The sequence below is a fragment of the Lissotriton helveticus genome, chromosome 12 (assembly GCF_964261635.1).
Source record: "Lissotriton helveticus chromosome 12, aLisHel1.1, whole genome shotgun sequence".
In the NCBI taxonomy this organism is placed as follows: Eukaryota; Metazoa; Chordata; class Amphibia; order Caudata; family Salamandridae; genus Lissotriton; species Lissotriton helveticus.
In genome coordinates, this window is record NC_136073.1 from 88,478,824 (window position 1) to 88,502,777 (window position 23,954).

General features: G+C 44.2%; 1 protein-coding gene across 1 annotated transcript in view; it reads right to left on the reverse strand.

Annotated features, from left to right (window-relative positions):
- The window catches only part of LOC144797900 (extracellular calcium-sensing receptor-like), a 36,979-nt gene that overhangs the window by 4,661 nt on the left and 8,364 nt on the right, over positions 1-23,954 (reverse strand). The window contains exon 3 of the mRNA XM_078668702.1: positions 22,959-23,777. Within this exon, the coding sequence (XP_078524828.1) occupies positions 22,959-23,777 (819 nt within the window). The remainder of the gene's footprint in view (positions 1-22,958; positions 23,778-23,954) is intronic.

Genomic DNA, 23,954 nt, shown 5'->3' on the forward strand with positions numbered 1-23,954 from the left:
TTCAACTTTTCTGAACTTTAAAAAAAGGGGCAGATATTCCTATTAGACTTTGACTAACAGTCACTACAATAATGTGTCAACTTTTAAGCCAGGAAATACTATGATATGTTTTATTATTTTTTATAAATTATTCTTATTATTGGAAAAGTTCATACGGACCTTCAGATCAAAATTCATATCATAGCATAACATAACATATTCCACTTTCAACAAAGGTACGGTTAATTACAAAGTAAAAAAATACCAACATTGCACATTGTCCCAATATTCACAGTAACTTATTCTGCTATTGCATTTGTGTCCCAAATATTAACAAAAGGAAACTTTCCACCAACCAACCTATTCCGGCTCCAGCAATTACCATGATATACGAGATTATTAGGAGGAATCAAACTAACAGAGGCATGTCGTGGTTGCCTCACCATTGATTGTGCTATAATAATAATAATAAATAATACAGAAACTTATTGAGCGCGAACAGCTACCTCTGGGGAGGTGTCCCGGCGCTAACGAATCCCACAGCAAGAGTAAGTAGTCAGGAGGGGGGGCAGAGTTATTGCATAAAAAGCCAGGTTTTTAGGAGCTTCCTAAAGCTTGCTTCTGACGTGGCGGATTGGATGGCAGGAGGCAGGGTATTCCAAAGTTTCGCCGTGCCGGCCGAAAAGGACCTGCCTCCAAGTCTAGCTTTCCTCAAGCGCGGTACAGTTAGCTTGAGTAGAGAGTTGGAGCGCAGCTCACGTTTTTGGTGGTAGCGGGGGAGTCGGAGTTTCAGATAATTTGGACACGTGCCTTTTAGTGCTCTAAAAGCCAGGGTTAACACTTTGAACTTAATTCTGCTTGCCACAGGTAGCCAATGCAGCTCGTGCAGATGCGGAGAGATGTGCTGCCTGAAAGGGATCCGTTTTATTAATCTCGCAGCCGCATTCTGCACGATTTGTAGGCGTTGCACCGCATATTTAGGTAGACCAAGGTAGAGGCCGTTAGAGTAATCGAGTCGGGAAGTGATTGTTGCGTGAACAACCGTTTTCCGGCACTCGACTGGTAGCAGAGGCAGAAATTTCCGCAAATTTTTAAGTTTATGCAGACAGCCCGCAGTGAGCTGTTGTATATGCGGCAAGAAAGACAAATTCTCATCCCATTTTACTCCTAGATTTTTTGCATGGGAGCTGGGAGATGGGGCAGGTCCCATTTCCGTTGGCCACCACAAATCCGGAGGGGGATGTTTGAGGTTTCCAAAGAATAGCACCTCCGTTTTGCTCGCGTTCATTTTGAGTTTGTTGGTATTCATCCATTTGGCCACGTCTTGCAGACAGCCCCTGATTTTGCTAAATGCTGCCTCGGACGTGTCTGTGTATGGGAAGACTAATTGCGTGTCGTCCGCGTAGGATATTGCCTTGACCCCCCATTTGGCAATCAAGGTGAAAAGCGGGGCCAAATAGACATTGAACAGCAGGGGGCTGAGTGCCGACCCCTGTGGGACGCCACACCAGAGATTTTTTGGTCCAGAAGAGAAGGGGCCCAAGGCCACTTTCTGGGAGCGATTAGAGAGGTAGGAGAGTAGCCAGTTGAGAGCTTTGTCTCCAATACCAATGTCCTTAAGTCGGATCAGCAATCTGCTGTGATCTACAGTATCAAAAGCAGCTGATAGATCCAGGAGCACCAGCATTGCTGATGCCCCTGAATCTAAGGACCACCTGATAGACTCGGCAACCTCAATGAGGGCCGTCTCGGTGCTGAAGCCGGCCCTAAAGCCCGACTGAGTTTCATGTAGGGCGCCGCTATCTTCAATAAATTTATTAAGCTGCCGCTGGATTATTTTTTCAAGCATTTTGCCGGGGGCTGCAAGGAGAGAGATGGGTCGGAGAGAAGGAGAAGTAAAGTCTAATCCAGTATTGATGGAAGAATTTTTATATCCTTTGTTTGAATGGGAGAAGGATTGATACCTCACCATCAAGAGGTGAGCCACTAGGACTTAGCTTCAAGGTATAAAATACAGTTTTATGTGTTTTGTGAGCTGTGTTTGGCCACATTTCGATGTGTCCTGCTAGAGAGGGAATCATGATGGAAGGTTTCCCAGATCCCCTCACTAGGATGGCATAAAGTATGTATACATATACGTACGCATGTAAACATGTATGTATGTCTGTTGTATTTTTATAGTAGAGAAAAAACTGAAAGGCAGCATAAATGCACAATGCAAAGGTGAGTTAAAGGAGGCCTAACTAAGTTCTTAGAGTAGAAGTGCACTGTACTGGATCTTGATTGGATGGCATTTGAAGTGGTATGTTTTCAGCTCTTCCATAAGGTGATGGATACAGGGATGTTATTATAGATCCTGGTGCACATGTTATTATAGATCCTGGTGCACAGACCTGTTACCTTCCATTTTAGTTTTTGTACTTCTTCGTCTCTAGTCTGAAAGTGTTCTGGCTGCAGGTGTGCAAGAGTCTTCAGAGGTGGTGAGGTTGCCTGCCAGATAGGAATGGAAGGATGCTGCAGTCTTGATGGCTTTGTAGAAGCTGCAGCTGATTTTGACGATGATGAGGGCTGGCAAGTGTAGTCTATTTTATTGGCCTTAATGAGTCATGTTGCAGCATGTCTGATGCCTTTAACAGGGCCAAGTGTGGCATATAGGGGGCCATGAAGCATGGCATTGCCACCACTAAAAGTATGAAGGCTTGAACCGACATGTTGAAGTCTATGTGTGGGAGGTTTGTTTTACTTTTTTTAGTTGAGCTAGTTACAAGCAGCTTACCTTGGTTTTCTTTGTGATGTGTACCTTGAGTGTAAGTTCAGTGTCAAATATAATTGCGACTGGCTTGCATTGGGTAAAACTTGGGGGTTGAATTTGTCCAGGTTGAAGTTGTGAAGCTATGTACAGACAAGTTAATAATTATTGCTATTAGAGAACAGCAGGAATTATATATTGCTGCAGTAGAGATTCAGGTAAGTACTGGACATCCAGGTGTGAATGAGACGCAGGCACTGTTTTTGATCATGGATGTCAGTAGTTTACAAGACTTGCAAGTACAGTTGCATGTTCATTGCATATTGGTGATGTTTGTTTCTGCTAATGATGTGTAGAGGCCCAAGTGGCTCCATTTAGAGATTGAAGATGATGGGTGACAAGATGGGAACTTTGGGTACTCTGCAAAGGGTAAGGATCTTGGAGGGGCCCATGTGAACAACCTAATGACAGTTGCATAGGTAGTAGGAAAACCAATGACAGGTGTCGACATTGAATCCCATTCAAGACTTCAGAATGTTAATGAGGGTAGGATTTCCAATATTTCATATCTATAAATAAATATGTGTATACAAGTTTTTGTGTTTTTGTGTTTTTGTATGCTACATATATGTGCACACAAACAAAAAATATATATATTTTAATACGTATAGAAAAATGCAAATTTATGTCTATATTGATGGGTGCACATTTCTGTATATATATATATATTAGTATATCACCTTTCACAACATACGTAACACACAATTGTTAAATTAATCTTAATCCATTTATTCTCTGATGTACCTACACACACTCCAATATAACCTTTCATACACTGACTCCAAATTTCAGACTACCATTCTTGAAACCATTGACACACCAATACTAGTATGTACAGACCTACTCACTGATTCATACATATACATCCACTCACTCACCCATACAGGCACTCATACAGCCAGTCACTCACCAATGCAGCCGCAGATATATCTACACATACACCTATACAGCCACTCATATACCGTGAGTCACCCATAGAGCTATTCACACACCTACTCACTCACCCAAACACTCAATCACACAGCCATGTACTCACCCTTACAGAAACACACACACACTTACTACTCATACAGATGCTAACAAAAATGTACTCTCCTATACAGTCGCTGACACAAGCACACACTCACCCATACAGGCACTCTCACAATCACTCACTCACACATACAGTCACTTATATACTGCAACACTTACAAATACTGCCTTTCACATATGCAGTTACTCACCCACATACCAGTGAGACATCCATTCACTCACCGACATGACCATATGCACACTCAGTCGCCCATATAGTCTCTCACAGACTTACTCATGAACCCGCACATCTATGGATTCACGCACTCATACATCCTTGCAGGGAGTCATGCACCCCTCACCCACCCACACAGACACTCAGGCACCCATCAGCCATGGCCCGTGGAGGGAGTTCCGGTGGGGCACAAGGGCAGGGCGGGCGAGAGGCAGGATAGGGGGTGCTAAAAACCGGAATATGGATAATTGGAGGTAAGTAAACAATTTAATAAATACAACGAATTTCGTAGCGCGCCCTGCATCCCAAAATGCGATGCAGCGCGCGCTACAAAATTCGTTTTATTAATTAAATTGTTTTCTTACCTCCAATTGTCCATAATCCGGTTTTTAGTACCCCCCAACCTGCCCCTCCCCCGCCCTGCCTTTCTGTCCCACCGTAACTCCCTCCACGGGCCCGGGCTGGCACCCATGCAGGTGCTCAGACAACTAATCAATAACCCATTTAGACACTCATGTACCTACTCACCAACCCATGCAGCCACTTACACACCAACTGACAGACTGATACACACATTCACACAGATTAGTGACTCACCCATACATTCATTAACACACGTTTACTCACTCACTTAAACAGTCAGTCACAAACCCACTAAATCATCCCTACAGACACTCATACACCCACTCATTATTCTAATATATCTTGGCATATATATACATATAACATTCTTAAACTTCTTAGAAACACTCAGTCACTGGATGATGTCATCAGTGATGTCACTTGATGTCATCAGTGATATCACTGCCATGTCATGAGTGATGTAATATGTGACGTCATCAGTAGTGCATTGCAGGGGCGCAAGTTATAGTTAGCTCAGCTTACTATAACAGCTGAATTTCTCTGGTTTTGTGCGAGTAAATTGTCAGCCTAACTCTAATGTTACTGTAACCTTTGTTTTTTTCTGTGAATTTCTAACATTTTTTAACTGTAATTTCTAACTATAACGTCCCTGAAACCTGTGGGTTTTTTTCAGTGAATTTTTAAGGTTTTTTTAAATGCTAATTTCCAACTATAACGTACCTGAAACCTGTCATATTTGCAGTGAATTTCTATGGGTTTTTTTAACTAGCAGTTGCGTTTGCAAAGTGGTGGAGAAAGGGGTATGGGCCTCAAGGCAGTGCTCAGAAATTCTGCTGTGTTGGACTTACCCAGTGGGAGGGCGTCTTGGCCCACAAGGTCCCCTAGGAGTAAGGTGGTCTTCTTCCCCCAATAAGTAGTGCACCAGGAGGCCAGTTTGCAAAGTGGTGGAGGAAGGGGGAGAGGCCTCTGAAGACCTCTTAGTAGTCCCATTGTGTGGGACATACTGGGGGCAACAGGAGGGGTAGTTCGCCCCCAAGGAGGCCATTGGGGGCCAACTACCCCTCCTATTACCTCCAGTAAGTCTCACACGGTGGGATTGCTAAGAAGTATTCGGAGGCCACACAGCAGATTTGCTGAGTTCTGATAGCAGGAACTACCCCCTTTGTCCAGTCAATTTGCAGCACTGGAGAATGAATGGAATAAAGGATGCAAAGGGAAAATCTATGTTAAATAAACAGCTTTGGGTAAAGGTAGCTGTCTTCAAAGACAAACTTCCAATTGTCCATGTGAAGCACACTTTGGGCCAATAGGATGATGGCATTCACGCAAAAGAGAACTGTGCAGCTGACCTAGCGGCAAAGGCTGCAATTCAGATTGCCCCGAATAGCAGTCCAGCAGTTCTGTTTCTGCTCTATCCTTGTCGCGCAATGCAGCACAGCATTTTTTAATGCTATGCTCTGTTTCATGACAGTTTTGTAAATCTGGGCCAGAATGACTTCTTTCATCCCCCGATTTTCATGTATGTTGTTCTGTTTTTTTTAATTTTTGTGGATCTGTTTGATATAAGTAGACTCCCTCTCCACTTTTGAATTGATATGAACCAGCTGAGGGCAGTACCTGAAGGGATAGTTGCTTTGCTAATATACCTTATGCTGTTTTCCTGGTTTAGTTCAAATATGTTTAGATGTCTTAAAAGTGGTGCTACGTGTGATGCCAAAGTAAGGTGCCAGATGCCTGGGTGGTGTTACAGCTAAGAGCTGGAGAAAAATCATATTTTTTCCTCACAATTTATGCAAAAAGTACAGATTTTACGTATATTATATTCGGGCCTTCTTCCACTTGAAAGTCAAATGCGAGCGCACACTTTACATATGAAAAGCTCACAGTAAATCATTTCAATTTATTGTCCCTACAATAGCTTAAGTCACATGGTGAATGCCATCAGGTCTAGACTCGGGACATTGCATGCATCGAACAGCAGATTTACTAAAATTTCACACAACGCAGGGCAACAAGTAAAGCAGCTGCCCTGTGCTGTATTGCATGAAAGGGAGATGCAAAGAAAAGCACCATATCTACTCATATATGGTGCATATCTGCTATCTCTTCACCCTGGCACACTGTGTGCAGGCTACCTGTAACTCAGACACTCTTAGACCAAGGTGCAAGGCAAGGGTGTCTGAGTTACAGGTAATGTAAATTGATACTTGTATAGTGCACTACTCACCCGCAAGGGTCTCAAGGCGCTTGTACGAATACCGCTGTGGAACCCATCCTGCAATATGTCAGCCAAATGACTATTCCCTATGGTGAGTTTGTGAGTGCATAGCCGGCTGAATCTGTGATGACATCAGGGGTCCAGTGTGCAGAAGAGTAAAAGGAAAGTCCCTTGTTTGGAGGACTTGATGTATTCTAATATTGCATCTTCCTGGTGCAGAACTCCTCCACATGCTTTTCAAATGCCCCCTAGTTCATAGTTTTTGGGTGAAGGTATGGTCTCAAATTAACACAAATTTTTCCTCCACTCACTCCTTTTCTATCTCTCACATCTTCCAGGGGAGCGCTTCTCCTATTTGGGATCATTGCACTTTTAATATAAGAATAATTGACCTATTGTTAGCAGTGTCCTTCCAACAAATCACTAAATTTTCGAAAGACTCTACCAAAATATCATATCAGGCTTGGTGGTATGCTGTATGCTATAATCATAGATTAGACACAACATTTGTTTATCCAATGAGTTTGGCCACGAAGAGAAGAGTATTGTGGGGTCCAGTTACATAATTTTTTGATGAGAGTGCTAGATGTTCTCTGTCTCTATCTCCGTTGCAACAAGAAGTTACTAAACCTCCATGACTTCCTTAAGATTTTTATATATGCTTTTCTTATTATTCTCTTTTTATTTATATTGTATATTCCTATATATCTCATTGTTATAGAGTTGACCAATTGCCGGTTATGCTTACAGTCGTTTTCTCTGTCTTTGGATTTCTCTACCTTTATTGTTAACATCACTTGTTTTGCTGTATGTTTTCATTTACAATTTCATTGACTTATTTTGTATACTTTTATCTTATTTGCTTCAACTTTTCTGAACTTTAAAAAAAGGGGCAGATATTCCTATTAGACTTTGACTAACAGTCACTACAATAATGTGTCAACTTTTAAGCCAGGAAATACTATGATATGTTTTATTATTTTTTATAAATTATTCTTATTATTGGAAAAGTTCATACGGACCTTCAGATCAAAATTCATATCATAGCATAACATAACATATTCCACTTTCAACAAAGGTACGGTTAATTACAAAGTAAAAAAATACCAACATTGCACATTGTCCCAATATTCACAGTAACTTATTCTGCTATTGCATTTGTGTCCCAAATATTAACAAAAGGAAACTTTCCACCAACCAACCTATTCCGGCTCCAGCAATTACCATGATATACGAGATTATTAGGAGGAATCAAACTAACAGAGGCATGTCGTGGTTGCCTCACCATTGATTGTGCTATCACTCCAAAGGAGAAGTAAAGTCTAATCCAGTATTGATGGAAGAATTTTTATATCCTTTGTTTGAATGGGAGAAGGATTGATACCTCACCATCAAGAGGTGAGCCACTAGGACTTAGCTTCAAGGTATAAAATACAGTTTTATGTGTTTTGTGAGCTGTGTTTGGCCACATTTCGATGTGTCCTGCTAGAGAGGGAATCATGATGGAAGGTTTCCCAGATCCCCTCACTAGGATGGCATAAAGTATGTATACATATACGTACGCATGTAAACATGTATGTATGTCTGTTGTATTTTTATAGTAGAGAAAAAACTGAAAGGCAGCATAAATGCACAATGCAAAGGTGAGTTATAGGAGGCCTAACTAAGTTCTTAGAGTAGAAGTGCACTGTACTGGATCTTGATTGGATGGCATTTGAAGTGGTATGTTTTCAGCTCTTCCATAAGGTGATGGATACAGGGATGTTATTATAGATCCTGGTGCACATGTTATTATAGATCCTGGTGCACAGACCTGTTACCTTCCATTTTAGTTTTTGTACTTCTTCGTCTCTAGTCTGAAAGTGTTCTGGCTGCAGGTGTGCAAGAGTCTTCAGAGGTGGTGAGGTTGCCTGCCAGATAGGAATGGAAGGATGCTGCAGTCTTGATGGCTTTGTAGAAGCTGCAGCTGATTTTGACGATGATGAGGGCTGGCAAGTGTAGTCTATTTTATTGGCCTTAATGAGTCATGTTGCAGCATGTCTGATGCCTTTAACAGGGCCAAGTGTGGCATATAGGGGGCCATGAAGCATGGCATTGCCACCACTAAAAGTATGAAGGCTTGAACCGACATGTTGAAGTCTATGTGTGGGAGGTTTGTTTTACTTTTTTTAGTTGAGCTAGTTACAAGCAGCTTACCTTGGTTTTCTTTGTGATGTGTACCTTGAGTGTAAGTTCAGTGTCAAATATAATTGCGACTGGCTTGCATTGGGTAAAACTTGGGGGTTGAATTTGTCCAGGTTGAAGTTGTGAAGCTATGTACAGACAAGTTAATAATTATTGCTATTAGAGAACAGCAGGAATTATATATTGTTGCAGTAGAGATTCAGGTAAGTACTGGACATCCAGGTGTGAATGAGATGCAGGCACTGTTTTTGATCATGGATGTCAGTAGTTTACAAGACTTGCAAGTACAGTTGCATGTTCATTGCATATTGGTGATGTTTGTTTCTGCTAATGATGTGTAGAGGCCCAAGTGGCTCCATTTAGAGATTGAAGATGATGGGTGACAAGATGGGAACTTTGGGTACTCTGCAAAGGGTAAGGATCTTGGAGGGGCCCATGTGAACAACCTAATGACAGTTGCATAGGTAGTAGGAAAACCAATGACAGGTGTCGACATTGAATCCCATTCAAGACTTCAGAATGTTAATGAGGGTAGGATTTCCAATATTTCATATCTATAAATAAATATGTGTATACAAGTTTTTGTGTTTTTGTGTTTTTGTATGCTACATATATGTGCACACAAACAAAAAATATATATATTTTAATACGTATAGAAAAATGCAAATTTATGTCTATATTGATGGGTGCACATTTCTGTATATATATATATATATATTAGTATATCACCTTTCACAACATACGTAACACACAATTGTTAAATTAATCTTAATCCATTTATTCTCTGATGTACCTACACACACTCCAATATAACCTTTCATACACTGACTCCAAATTTCAGACTACCATTCTTGAAACCATTGACACACCAATACTAGTATGTACAGACCTACTCACTGATTCATACATATACATCCACTCACTCACCCATACAGGCACTCATACAGCCAGTCACTCACCAATGCAGCCGCAGATATATCTACACATACACCTATACAGCCACTCATATACCGTGAGTCACCCATAGAGCTATTCACACACCTACTCACTCACCCAAACACTCAATCACACAGCCATGTACTCACCCTTACAGAAACACACACACACTTACTACTCATACAGATGCTAACAAAAACGTACTCTCCTATACAGTCGCTGACACAAGCACACACTCACCCATACAGGCACTCTCACAATCACTCACTCACACATACAGTCACTTATATACTGCAACACTTACAAATACTGCCTTTCACATATGCAGTTACTCACCCACATACCAGTGAGACATCCATTCACTCACCGACATGACCATATGCACACTCAGTCGCCCATATAGTCTCTCACAGACTTACTCATGAACCCGCACATCTATGGATTCACGCACTCATACATCCTTGCAGGGAGTCATGCACCCCTCACCCACCCACACAGACACTCAGGCACCCATCAGCCATGGCCCGTGGAGGGAGTTCCGGTGGGGCACAAGGGCAGGGCGGGCGAGAGGCAGGATAGGGGGTGCTAAAAACCGGAATATGGATAATTGGAGGTAAGTAAACAATTTAATAAATACAACTAATTTCGTAGCGCGCCCTGCATCCCAAAATGCGATGCAGCGCGCGCTACAAAATTCGTTTTATTAATTAAATTGTTTTCTTACCTCCAATTATCCATAATCCGGTTTTTAGTACCCCCCAACCTGCCCCTCCCCCGCCCTGCCTTTCTGTCCCACCGTAACTCCCTCCACGGGCCCGGGCTGGCACCCATGCAGGTGCTCAGACAACTAATCAATAACCCATTTAGACACTCATGTACCTACTCACCAACCCATGCAGCCACTTACACACCAACTGACAGACTGATACACACATTCACACAGATTAGTGACTCACCCATACATTCATTAACACACGTTTACTCACACACTTAAACAGTCAGTCACAAACCCACTAAATCATCCCTACAGACACTCATACACCCACTCATTATTCTAATATATCTTGGCATATATATACATATAACATTCTTAAACTTCTTAGAAACACTCAGTCACTGGATGATGTCATCAGGGATGTCACTTGATGTCATCAGTGATATCACTGCCATGTCATGAGTGATGTAATATGTGACGTCATCAGTAGTGCATTGCAGGGGCGCAAGTTATAGTTAGCTCAGCTTACTATAACAGCTGAATTTCTCTGGTTTTGTGCGAGTAAATTGTCAGCCTAACTCTAATGTTACTGTAACCTTTGTTTTTTTCTGTGAATTTCTAACATTTTTTAACTGTAATTTCTAACTATAACGTCCCTGAAACCTGTGGGTTTTTTTCAGTGAATTTTTAAGGTTTTTTTAAATGCTAATTTCCAACTATAACGTACCTGAAACCTGTCATATTTGCAGTGAATTTCTATGGGTTTTTTTAACTAGCAGTTGCGTTTGCAAAGTGGTGGAGAAAGGGGTATGGGCCTCAAGGCAGTGCTCAGAAATTCTGCTGTGTTGGACTTACCCAGTGGGAGGGCGTCTTGGCCCACAAGGTCCCCTAGGAGTAAGGTGGTCTTCTTCCCCCAATAAGTAGTGCACCAGGAGGCCAGTTTGCAAAGTGGTGGAGGAAGGGGGAGAGGCCTCTGAAGACCTCTTAGTAATCCCATTGTGTGGGACATACTGGGGGCAACAGGAGGGGTAGTTCGCCCCCAAGGAGGCCATTGGGGGCCAACTACCCCTCCTATTACCTCCAGTAAGTCTCACACGGTGGGATTGCTAAGAAGTATTCGGAGGCCACACAGCAGATTTGCTGAGTTCTGATAGCAGGAACTACCCCCTTTGTCCAGTCAATTTGCAGCACTGGAGAATGAATGGAATAAAGGATGCAAAGGGAAAATCTATGTTAAATAAACAGCTTTGGGTAAAGGTAGCTGTCTTCAAAGACAAACTTCCAATTGTCCATGTGAAGCACACTTTGGGCCAATAGGATGATGGCATTCACGCAAAAGAGAACTGTGCAGCTGACCTAGCGGCAAAGGCTGCAATTCAGATTGCCCCGAATAGCAGTCCAGCAGTTCTGTTTCTGCTCTATCCTTGTCGCGCAATGCAGCACAGCATTTTTTAATGCTATGCTCTGTTTCATGACAGTTTTGTAAATCTGGGCCAGAATGACTTCTTTCATCCCCCGATTTTCATGTATGTTGTTCTGTTTTTTTTAATTTTTGTGGATCTGTTTGATATAAGTAGACTCCCTCTCCACTTTTGAATTGATATGAACCAGCTGAGGGCAGTACCTGAAGGGATAGTTGCTTTGCTAATATACCTTATGCTGTTTTCCTGGTTTAGTTCAAATATGTTTAGATGTCTTAAAAGTGGTGCTACGTGTGATGCCAAAGTAAGGTGCCAGATGCCTGGGTGGTGTTACAGCTAAGAGCTGGAGAAAAATCATATTTTTTCCTCACAATTTATGCAAAAAGTACAGATTTTACGTATATTATATTCGGGCCTTCTTCCACTTGAAAGTCAAATGCGAGCGCACACTTTACATATGAAAAGCTCACAGTAAATCATTTCAATTTATTGTCCCTACAATAGCTTAAGTCACATGGTGAATGCCATCAGGTCTAGACTCGGGACATTGCATGCATCGAACAGCAGATTTACTAAAATTTCACACAACGCAGGGCAACAAGTAAAGCAGCTGCCCTGTGCTGTATTGCATGAAAGGGAGATGCAAAGAAAAGCACCATATCTACTCATATATGGTGCATATCTGCTATCTCTTCACCCTGGCACACTGTGTGCAGGCTACCTGTAACTCAGACACTCTTAGACCAAGGTGCAAGGCAAGGGTGTCTGAGTTACAGGTAATGTAAATTGATACTTGTATAGTGCACTACTCACCCGCAAGGGTCTCAAGGCGCTTGTACGAATACCGCTGTGGAACCCATCCTGGCTTTCCCTGTGAGGTGTCCACTCCTGGGCACCCCCAAGTTGGAGGCCAGGCATCCTTAGCGTTGTGGGGGCCATTGTGGAGATTAAGCAAGCTATTGCCCAGAGTTGCAGAGTGGGACTCCATGATTGGAATAGGCACCGAGGCGAGAATTATCAGGTCCGTGGAATTTTTGAGCCCTAGACCCGCCGAGGCGGGGAATTGAACCCTGGTCCCGGGCTAAACCTCTGCATCAGGGTCTGTCGCTCTAACCATTGAGCCACACTTCTCCTAGAATTGTTTTTGTACAAGAAGGGACACCTTCCTGCACAAAACAATCGTCAGAGGGATATTTCTCCTTCTATGTGTGTTTCAGAATGCAGCATGCATAGAACAAGAAGAAATAAAGATATTTCTCCTTGTTACACCTGCTTGAGGGAGGTGTAGCATTTTGATGCATTTACAGATTAACTGACTTGTATAAATCTGGGAATGTGCCAAAATCCAGGGTTGGATGAACGGGAACGCCCATGCTGCACGCACGGAACACTTCCAATGAAAGGTAACGAAAATCAGTGTTATGAGGTACCATGCTTTATTTTTGGGAGAAAAACACCATGCAAATCCACACAAATTACACTTCCATAATAGAAATTACACACATCTCTTGTAAAAGCATGTCTTCTGAAGCCAGCTGTGCAGTCACAGTTTATCTTCTGGCACCTGGAGGGAAAATAATGTCTGTGCTCGTTCTTCCCAGTGTTAGAAATCGGACATCCCTTTAGTAGTCTGGCAACATGAGGTTCAGGAAGGGGGTCAAGACCTGGCTTTTTACGCGATAGGACACTGTCCGGCACGCACTCAGTTACCCTGCACAGCGCCAAGACGCCTCAGCATTAGTGAGCTTTAAAAATACCTTCACTCACTCACTCATTCTCCTCCAGAGACTATGGACTTCGGTAAGAGGACATTGTAAACCATTCAACTGCTGCACCAGGTACATGTTCTAACTGGTCATCTATGTAATAAGACTTGCAGTTCCAATTTAGTACCTTTGATTCCCCTGCTGTCCACTGGATGGCGCTGGCATTCACAGTGAGGACTTGCCTCTGCTGGGCACTGGAATCATAGCCACCCACCTTCAAATGTCTGAGGGTGCCTTGATTGCTCCTCTGCCAGTTAATGATGTCATACTGTGCGATGGGGTTTGTGTTGTCATCCATGAGCACAGTGCTGCTATCTTTGGTTTGAAATGTGCTGTTTTTTAGGTAATGCAGCACCTGAGAGGAGGCAATATTGAAGGAGCAATTTACTGACGGCACTTTTCTATACATATTTTGCAAAAAGGAAAATAAATGTTATGTTTTTATTTCTTGATTTGCAACGTCGCAGATTATCACAGTACAAAGAGAAGAGATATGCAACGCAGGCCAGCAAGACCATATTCTTTCCAGATTTGTTAAGACAGTCACATGAAAAGATTTACATATAATGAGGGATATTTATTAAGAGTTGTGTTACCCTTGCACCACAAAAGGGGGCGCAAGAGCGACAAAACTCTCTTAAGTCAGATTTATTGAGCCACAAAAGGCCACCTTGTGTGGCCCTGCATGGCTTGATAAATCTAGAGTACGCAGCACAAAGCAAATAGCATTGTTGCTTCACCCTGCCCCAGGGAGACATCCATGAAAGGAGTGCAGGTGTTTCCACGCATCCACCCATGGATTTGGGTGCATTCCCAGATTTACTTATTGGTGGTAGACCTGGGAATGCATCAACATGCTACGCCTTCCCTGGTGAAGTGTAACGAGGAGAAATATTTGTAGTTCTCAATTTTTGCTCTTTCTTTGTGTGCTGCACTTTGCAACACGCATGGAAAATGGATCAGGTGATTGTTTTTGTGCAGGAAGGTCTCCCTTCCTGCACAAAAGCAATCCGCATTACAATGAAAAGCACTGTCTACATTAGCGCTAGGCTGCACATTTTGCACCAGTGGTGGGAGATGACAGGAATGTATAAGTACAGCTCATTCCTGCCCTTTCCCAACCATGCACTGCAGCAAAGTGACTTGCCACTCTGCATCATTTTTTAATAAGTATGTCCAATGTAATGAAATGAAACTCATTCACATAGACAGCGGGCAGCCTGAAATTGTGATATGGACAATGTACTCCTGATCTTACATTGACCTCTGCTGAGTTTGAGCATTTTAGCTCTTGGATAGGTATCTAATGTCAAGAACAGCAAGCCAATCAAGACAACTTTCTGACTTTAGCAGTATCCTCCTCTCCAAGCCGTCAGCGTCCTGGACAAGTTCAGATCTCCCTTCTACTTAACTATTGCTGAGACAGCATTTAGCTGCTGCTATCAAGAGAGGTAATGACTATCACAGGTTCAGGATGCTGAAGTTCAGCATCAAACAAGGTGATAGATGAAATGCTTGAATACATTTCAACCACTGAAAGTCGATTGGACAGCTTTCTGCAGCACACATTGAAAGAAGAATATGACTCCCAGGGTAGATTTTGTGCAGGAAGGTGCTCCTTTCTGCACAAAAGGAATCCTGCATGCAACACGGGCACCCTTGCACCGTGGTGAAAGGATGCCTGTGTTGATGCTAGGCTGCCAAAAAGGCGCCAGTGCAAGGAAAAGGACAGGAATATGCGGTATTGCCTTAAATACACAGTATTCCCCTCCTTACCCTGTCACTCAGTGCAGTGCGGCCACTGTGCACTGTCACAGGTTCATAAATGTGCCCCAGAGCTCATGAAGAAGATACAGGTAAGAAAACGAAGCCATGTTTACCAAAGTGTGCAATCTTTGATCTTCACAAGCAAGTAAAGGGTGGTTAGGGGTAGTGTGCAGTACCAGGGAAAAAATAAAGCTGGACAAAATATAATTTTTTCTAGTGACATTTCTTGGAATTCTATGAAATATCTCAAGTTTTTTTTTTACCACGCATGTACCTTGGCCTCCATTCTTGTGGTCGACAAATTGCATTTTATTAATGAGTTCTGCACCCCTGAAATTTTGATGCCTGGAAGGCCAACTAATATAGTAGCTCACAACAAATCTGAGAAAGGCAGAGAGTGCTGAACCTTTGAGTTTATCAACACATGGGGGCTCATTTATGAACCCTTGTGTCACTTTTACGCAACTGGTGCGTCACTTTTAGTGACGCACCAGTGGAGTAAAAACTGTGCCTTGTTGCACCACATTTACAAAGCGACGCATCTCGGTAGATGCGTCGCTTTGTAAACCCCTGCGCCACATTATACCTGCGCCAGGTATAATGTATGCAACGGGGGCGTTTTGTTGCAAGAAAGAGTCATAGAAGTGACGCAATGAAATCTATAAGATTTCACTGCGCCATTTCTTGGGCACTAATGCGTCAAAATCTAACGCCTGCCTCATGGCAGGCGTAAGACTGACGCAGGCCCTTTCACATGGGGCTTGCCCCATGTGAAAGTACACATTGCTGGAGTTGCGTCACTTTTTTGACAAACTCCAGCAATGCGTCACTTTTGCGCCTACTGATACGTCAGAAATACTGACGTATCTGTAACTCTTTGCGACATGATGCATCATACTGTAAATATGATGCATCATTAGTGTCGCAGGGAGAGACGCAGTGAAAAGTGACGCATCGCTGTTTTCACGCAGTGATGCGTCACTTTTCATAAATGAGGCCCCTGGGTTCTAAGTACACTGAGCTTTCATGAGGTTGTTGTTTGTTTGTTATATATGTTCTGTTTCCATAATTATTGGATGTTGCCGGGTTAGAATGCTAAGACGCGGGTATTAAAAGTAAGATCTTATCAATCAATGTGTCAATTAGTAGCTCTGTCACTGCAATCATTCAATTAGAAATTATTCCCGAGAAAATTACTTATTCATAATCTAGCTTGATGTGTACATTGCTGTGTAAGTTTGTCAGGCAGGGCCAGAAATCAAGGAGGTTGCGCTCCTAGGGCTGTATTACCCTGGGGGCGTAAAGGGCGTTTGTGCACACTTTGCTGCCCCAGGGGCACTTTGATATACAGAAAGGCACACAGACGCTTGTGCATCCACTTCTGTAATACCGATAGCACAGGTGCATTTAAAGCGACAGCGCTACCTTCCAAGGGGGGATCCCCTCGTTTGTATAGGTACATGCCCAAAGCAAATGAGGGAATTCCTTTGCCTCTGTGCCCGCGCAATATTACAGATGCAGGCTCATCCCCTCCAGCCCTCTGTAGGGGAGAAAGGGGATCTCTAATCCCCTTTAAAAGTGCATGCCGGTTGCTGCCTGCACTGTGAAAACATGGAGCGGCTGCCAATATCCGCTCTGTGTTTTCACATGAATTAATTTTTTTATTATATATATTTTTTATTATTATAAGTTTTGTATAGCGCTAGCTGGACCCAAGGGTATCAGAGCGCTTCACAGCAGGTACAACAATGTGCCTTAACGGCGATGGAAGATTGATAACTTGACAACTTAAGGGCATTGCAAATAACATAATCATACAGATCATAGGGTCTACAAGGGTGAGGGGTACTATGATCATCCCCATAGAGTTCAGGTGGCCTCAAGGAAAAGGGCTTTGAGTAAAGTTTTGAATTTCGGGAAATGGGAGGTCATTCTGATGTGGGGAGGGATGGCGTTCCATATCCTGGGTGCATGCCCGCAAAGGATTTACTTATAGTTTTGCGTTGCAGCGATTTTAAGGGAATGAGAAGAAGCGTGTTGGAGCTTCTGAGGTTCTTGGATTGGCCAGCCCTTTTGAGTTTCACGGCCAGGTATTCTGGTTTGCCTGTATGAAGGGCTTTGTGTGTAAGACATGCTGTTCGAAAGTTGGCTCGTTGTTCAATAGGGAGCCATTTCAGATCCTTGAGCGCGGGGGAAATGTGGTTGAATTTCTTGGTTCCTGTGACCATTCTAGCCCCGGCATTGAGGTTGGTTTTCAAGGGGCCTAGGTGTGATTTGGCTGAGCCGGTCAGGGCTGCGATTCAATAGTCAATTCTGGAAAGCACCAGTGCTTGAGTGGCCTGTTGAAGGTCCTTTGGAGGCAGGAAGGGTTTTGTTTTGTAGAGAAGTTTCAGATTGAGGAAAGCGCTTTTGGCGGAGTTCGCGATGTGTTTTTTCATGTCTAGTTTGGGGTCTAAGGTGATACCTAGGGACTTGACCGAATCTTTCGGCTTGAGGGTGCCATTGAGGGCGTCGATGGCTTTGAGCCATTCTTCAATTTGGGGGTTTTCATCTCTGTTGGAGTTGAGTAGAACTTCAGTTTTTTCTTGATTAAGCTTCAAGTGGTTTTGTGAGAGCCATTGTTGAACGTCTTTGAGCGTGTCATTGAGTTTGAGAATGTCGTCCATAGAGGTGGTTTCCAGATAGAGCTGCGTGTCATCAGCGTAGAGGTGGAAGGGGATGTTGGAAATCCTGAGTATTGTGGTGAGGGGTTCCATGTAGATATTGAAGAGTTGGGGGGAGAGTACTGACTCTTGTGGGACTCCTCTACTGACGGGTAGGGAGTCGTATTCAAAGTTTTTGATTTTTACTCTTTGCGAGTGATTGTGTAGAAAGGAGGAGAACCAGTTCAGTACCGTCAATTACAAGCCTGCAATTTCTTGAAGGACTTTTAGGAACAGTGTGTGATCGACAGTATCAAATGCGGCCGATAGGTCAAGGAGAATGAAAGGGCAGCATTGGTCTGAGGCAAGGGATTTGTGTAGATCGTCTATGACGTTTAGGATGGCAGTTTCAGTGCTGCATTCCTTTATGAAACCCGATCGGTGGGGGTCAAGGAGCTTGATGTTCTCTAAGTGTTGGGTTAACTGTGGGAGAGCACATTTTTCCAGTGTTTTGGATAAGAGAGGAAGGTTTGACACGGGTCTAAAGTTGTTCATATCTTTCGTGTCCAACCCTGTTTTTTTAGTAGCAGCTTGACTTGGCCGACCTTGAGGCAGTCTGGGATAATTCCCGAGCTCAGAGAGCTGTTGATGATTTTGCACTAGATTGGGACTAGGGTGTGCTTCAGGACTTTGGCCTGGTTTATAGGAATCTGATCCAGGCAGTGAGATGATGGTTTGGCGTTGGCGATCAGGGTGATGATCTCTGCTTCCAGAATCAGCGTGAAGACGGACCATTGAGTGGGCGGGGTCAATAAGGTGTGGTCAGTCTGTGATGGAGTCTTGGTCTCCCTGAGAAAAGAGGGGTTTGTGCTGAGAGAGAGGTCGATCTTGATGATTTTTTCGTTAAAAAAGCTGGCAAAGTTGTCGCATTGTTTTTTGGAGGACACTGAATCGGATGTGATAGGTTTGGCAGTTTGGCTTCTGATGATGCTGAAGAGCTCTTTGGGGTGATTTTTTGCATTATCAGTGGAGTGGTGTGGCTCACTGGTTAGAGGCGGCAGACCCGGAAGCAGAGGACGGCCCGATACCAGGGTTCAATTCCCGACACAGCAGGGTCGTGGACCAGGGTCGGCGGACTCGATAATTCTCGCTTCGGTGCCTACTCTAACCAGGGATCACACTCGGCAACTCTGGGCATTAGCTTGCCTCATCTCCACAACGGCCCCACACATACACCGGGGATGCCTGGTTTCACCTTGGAGATACCCAGCAGGGATCATCTCACAGGGAAAGCCAGGACGGGTTCCCCAGTGGTCTACAGCACTGGGACGCCCCATTGCTGGGGTAGCCATGCGCTTTACAAGACAACCTAACATAACATAACAACATAACATCTAGAGTGGAACAGAAGAAAGAAAAATGTTTTTCCTTGATGAGTTTGTAGTAGTTTCTGCGTGCTGTCTTGAGTTGTTCGCGGTGATGGGTGGAGGGATTGCTCCTCCAGATTCTTTCAAGGGATCTGAGAAGTCATCTTTCGTCATTGATGTCCGTGGTGAACCACGATCTCGATGGAATGTTTCTGGATTTTTTTAGTTTCAAGGGCGCCAGGCGGTCAAGGGTGGCCATTATGTTGGAGTGGTAGAGAGAGGTGAGATCTGTGGTTGAGAGGTGCTCCGTCGTGTTCGAAAGAAGAGTGCTTAATTCTTCTTCTAGGATGATGTGTGGGACTTGGGCAATATTCCTTATCCATTTGGAAGGAGCTTGTTTTATGTGTCGAGTTGGCGTTGGTTGGTTGATGTGGAGAAGAATTAAGTGGTGGTCTGACCAGTCTACTGGAATGATATAGTCGATGGTGATTGTGTAATTGTCCGCAATGATTGCGTCGAGTATCGCTCCTCTGTAGTGTGTTTCTTCAGAGCAGTGTTGTGTCAGATCGTTTTCTAGCAGAAGGTTGTTGAGGGATTGGATGAGCGGGTTATTTGTTTCGTTCCATCTAATGTTGAGATCGCCCAGTAATATGTTATTGGCGTTGTTGAGCACGCATTGGGTGATTAGGTCAGATAGTTGCATTCCGAATTCCTTTGAATTGCCTGGTGGGTGGTAGAGGAGATGGTAAAGTATTGAGCTCTTTGCGCAGGATTTGATGTTGATAGAGAGGCATTCGAAGGAGATGTACAGGTATGGTGAGCTTTCTGTGATAGCGAGGTTAGTCTTATGAATGATAGCTACACCTCCACCTCTCTGCTTATGGCGGACTTTGTGAGTGATTGAAAATCCTGGTGGTACCAGCATGTCCATGATGGGGGCTGACAAGGAGTTGAGCCAGGTTTCTGTGATAAAGGCTACATCAATATCATGTGAAAGGATAGCTTCTGTCAGTTCTGTTGCGTGTTTGGAGGCAGATCTGCTGTTGATGAGCATGCATCTGATGCGGGGTTCTTCATTGTGCAACGACTTGCTGGGTTGGGCTCTAGTTAGAGAGGTTAGGTGTGTCGGTTTAAAGGGGGGATGTTCCCTGCCCACTCCTGTAATTACTTGAATAGAGGACTTGGGTGAGGAGATCAGCCTGGGGACCAGTGTAAGGGTAGGAGGGGTCCCTCTCTGTGAAGGCTGAGAGGTGCTCTGGTCAGAGGTCGTGGGGTGGACGTGGGAAGAGGTGAGTGTGGTCACTTACTGAGGGGAGAGGGAGGGTTTCACTCTACTCGGTCTGTCTGTTCGCTTCTCTACCTCTGGTATAGTGACGTGTGGGAGCGATCTGGTGGAGGCGAGGGTCGGGATGGGAGGAGGCGATTTGTGCAGTCTGGGGAGGGCAGGGGTGGGGGGTGTGCGGGCTGTTGGGTGGACACTTCGATTTTGGCTAGGGAACAAAGGGTATCGTTCAAGCCTCGGACCAGCGTTTCGAGCTGAGCTTCCAGAAGAGTGAGACGGTGCGATATATTATTTGTGTGAGTAGAAGGAGGAAGGAGGATGGTGTTCTGTGTTGGGGTTGTGAGTGCGCATGGAGTGGTGTTACTGTTAAGGAACGGAGGGCGTGGGTGAATTGCTGTCGACTCATCTTGAGGGATATGAGAGGGTGAGCCACGGGTGAAGATAATTCTAGGGGGTATAGAGGTGGGAGGAGGTGCTCTTTCTAGTTGGGAGGTAGGCTGCACTGTGGGGGGTTGGGTGTGAGGGCCAGGGAGCCATTGGGGATGGGAATGTGAGTGGGGCTCTTCTCTGGTGATCTGAATATGATTGTTGGGGGTGTGTGGTGTAGCGGTAGTGGGAGGAATCTCTAGTTGTGGATGTGAATAGGGCTCTACTCTGGAGTGATGATTATGATTGGTGGTGGGGTGGGATTGGATGGTGGTAGGAGTTATCTCAAGGAGGGTGGTAGGTTGCGCTGTCGGAGTATATGTGGGCGGCTTTTGGGGCCATTGTGGGAGGAGAAGGGAGTGGGGCTCTATTGTTGTGTGTTGAGTCTGAGTGGAGGGTGGGTAGAGTAGGGCGTCGGTTGGCACTTTCCTGACGGTGGACGGTTGGTGTAGGTTGGCATTCATAGGCGGGGGGTGGCATGGAGGGGTTGTTTGAGCTGGGTCCTGTGTCTTGTTAGGGGTTGGAATTTAGCTAGACAAGTGTTCCGAACTTGAGGCGGGGTAAGAGCGGAGGTCTTCTTTAACGTGAGGAAAAGGGAGTCAAAGAACTCGAGGTTCTCATTTTTTGCCTGAATCAGGATGGTGCCATTATCGAAAATGGTTGTGGAAATGGAGCCGGTGAGGACTGGTGTTTTTGCAGGGAGATGGTAAGTTTGCGAGTGAGTGCTGTGATGGTGGTTTTGGCGACTAGGAGGTGGCCATTAAGGCTGTTGATCCAATGGTCCGGTCTGACTGTGTAAAAGATGAAGTCCATTTTAAGCTGACCTCTAGATGGGCAGTGGTACGTGTCTAGGATAAGTGTTTCTGGGAATTGTCTGATAATTTTCAGTTTAAGGAGTTTTTTTGCTTTGATAGATAGTCTATGGGGGGAAGAAATGGCGAAAGCGTTTTGACCGTGGGGGGTTAGGTAGTTTGTGGTTAGGCATGGGTAATCGTCGTAATGTATGGCTGGGGGCATCTTGGTATGGTTGAGGAAAGAAGAGGGACTATCGAATGTGAGGGGGGGTGGAAAGTTGCAATGCAGGGGGTTGAAGTTCTAGGCAAGGGCTCTCCGGAGGTGGGGACAGCGCATACATCGTGATAGGGCACATTTTCATTGTTTGCACTGCTGCACTTTTTAACCCGTTTACGTGGTGCAGGCATTCAATGCAGTGGGCGGGGCTACGCCGGCCGTTGGTCGTGCCCAGCACTCGGGGCACGCACCGGGTTAAAAGGTGCGCCCAGCGTAAACAATGAATATGTGCAATACGGCCCCTAGTAGCAAAAACAATGACAGGGAGAAAGGGATTTCAACATTTGTTCTCCTAGGTTTCTTATTATGAAAAGCAGGAAGTTGGGGATGCACTTAGGCAAATGACACATTTTCACAATAAATATAGGAGTGTATGAAAATTGCGTAGTTCATACAATTTACTTTTGCGTAATTACACAAAACGTCAGACACAGGCCTAAATAAATGTGAATGTACCCTGTAAATAGGAATAATCAAAATTAGATGTTTGTGAAATATGGCATAGGCTTTCAAAAAGCACATTTACACTTTGGATCCCTCTACTGCAAATGTGCCCATGAATGACAATATGAGACAACCTACTTCACCTTGGGGTGACTGCTTTAACTTTATCATTGATCAGCAAACTATATTGCAAAGTGTGTGCCTAAAAACATACATCAACACCTGTAGTGGCAGATACGTACTTGATGAGCTGTGATATCTGGTCATTTAGCCCACTTTTAAGCCAGATAGTAAGCACTATTGCTGTGGTGTAGGAGCTCACCTGCCACGGTTGTAAGGTCCTGATGTCTGCACAGGATCCATGATGGAAAGGGCCTTCTCCCTGCCTGCAAGAACAAAGATCATGTAGAGCCAACGCAATGGCATAAACTGCCCGATAAGAATTGTAGGTAATCCTTAAATTGGATGCGTCGTATAGTTTAGGAAGACTCACCAGCGATTCCCATCCAGTGCACAGCCCAGTCTGGTTCCTCCACAAAGAGACTTGGTCCATCCATTGACACTTGAATTCTTCCTTCCATAATTCTTTGATAAATATGTCACCTGGAGATGTTTCAGGATGAATGCTAGTGTAGTACTCTTCAAAGCCTGGCATCTGTCCATGGTGGAGGGCAAAGCCAAGACTACCAGCAAGAAGGTTGGTGTACTTTTCCATAGAAAACAGGATAGAAGTAGACCATGCCTCGCTGGCGATCCATATCCTGTGGCTCACATTCCGCCATACTAACTCATTTAGAAGAGGAACCAACCCGGCATCGAGGGAGAAGATAACAATAGCGTTGGCAGTGGAGGCTTTAATGATTTGGACAATGTGGAAGGCATTCCTGTCTGCTTGGCTGAGGATTATACTTTCCGAGAAGGCAATGCACACTCCAGCTTTGAGAAGCTCAGTCTTAACAACTTGAATGCCCTGTTGACCATAGTCATTGTCATCAGCCAAAAGGCCCACCCATGTCCATCCAAAGTGGACCACCAACTGGGCCAGGCCGAGGGACTGGAATTTGTCACTGGGGACTGTCCGGAAAAATGAAGGAAACTGGATCCGGTCACTGAGGAGTGGACTGGTTGAAAAATAACTGATCTGTTTAGAAACGGAAAATAGAACATATTTTGTGTATGGAATGGCCACTAGGTATGTGCTGATTCTGCAAAACGTGAAGATATATATGTTGGATTTGTGATTAGGCACACGGTTGTGTAATATTGTTTCCAAACACAGACTAATTACTTCATCACACATGGACAAGAGCTTCATAAA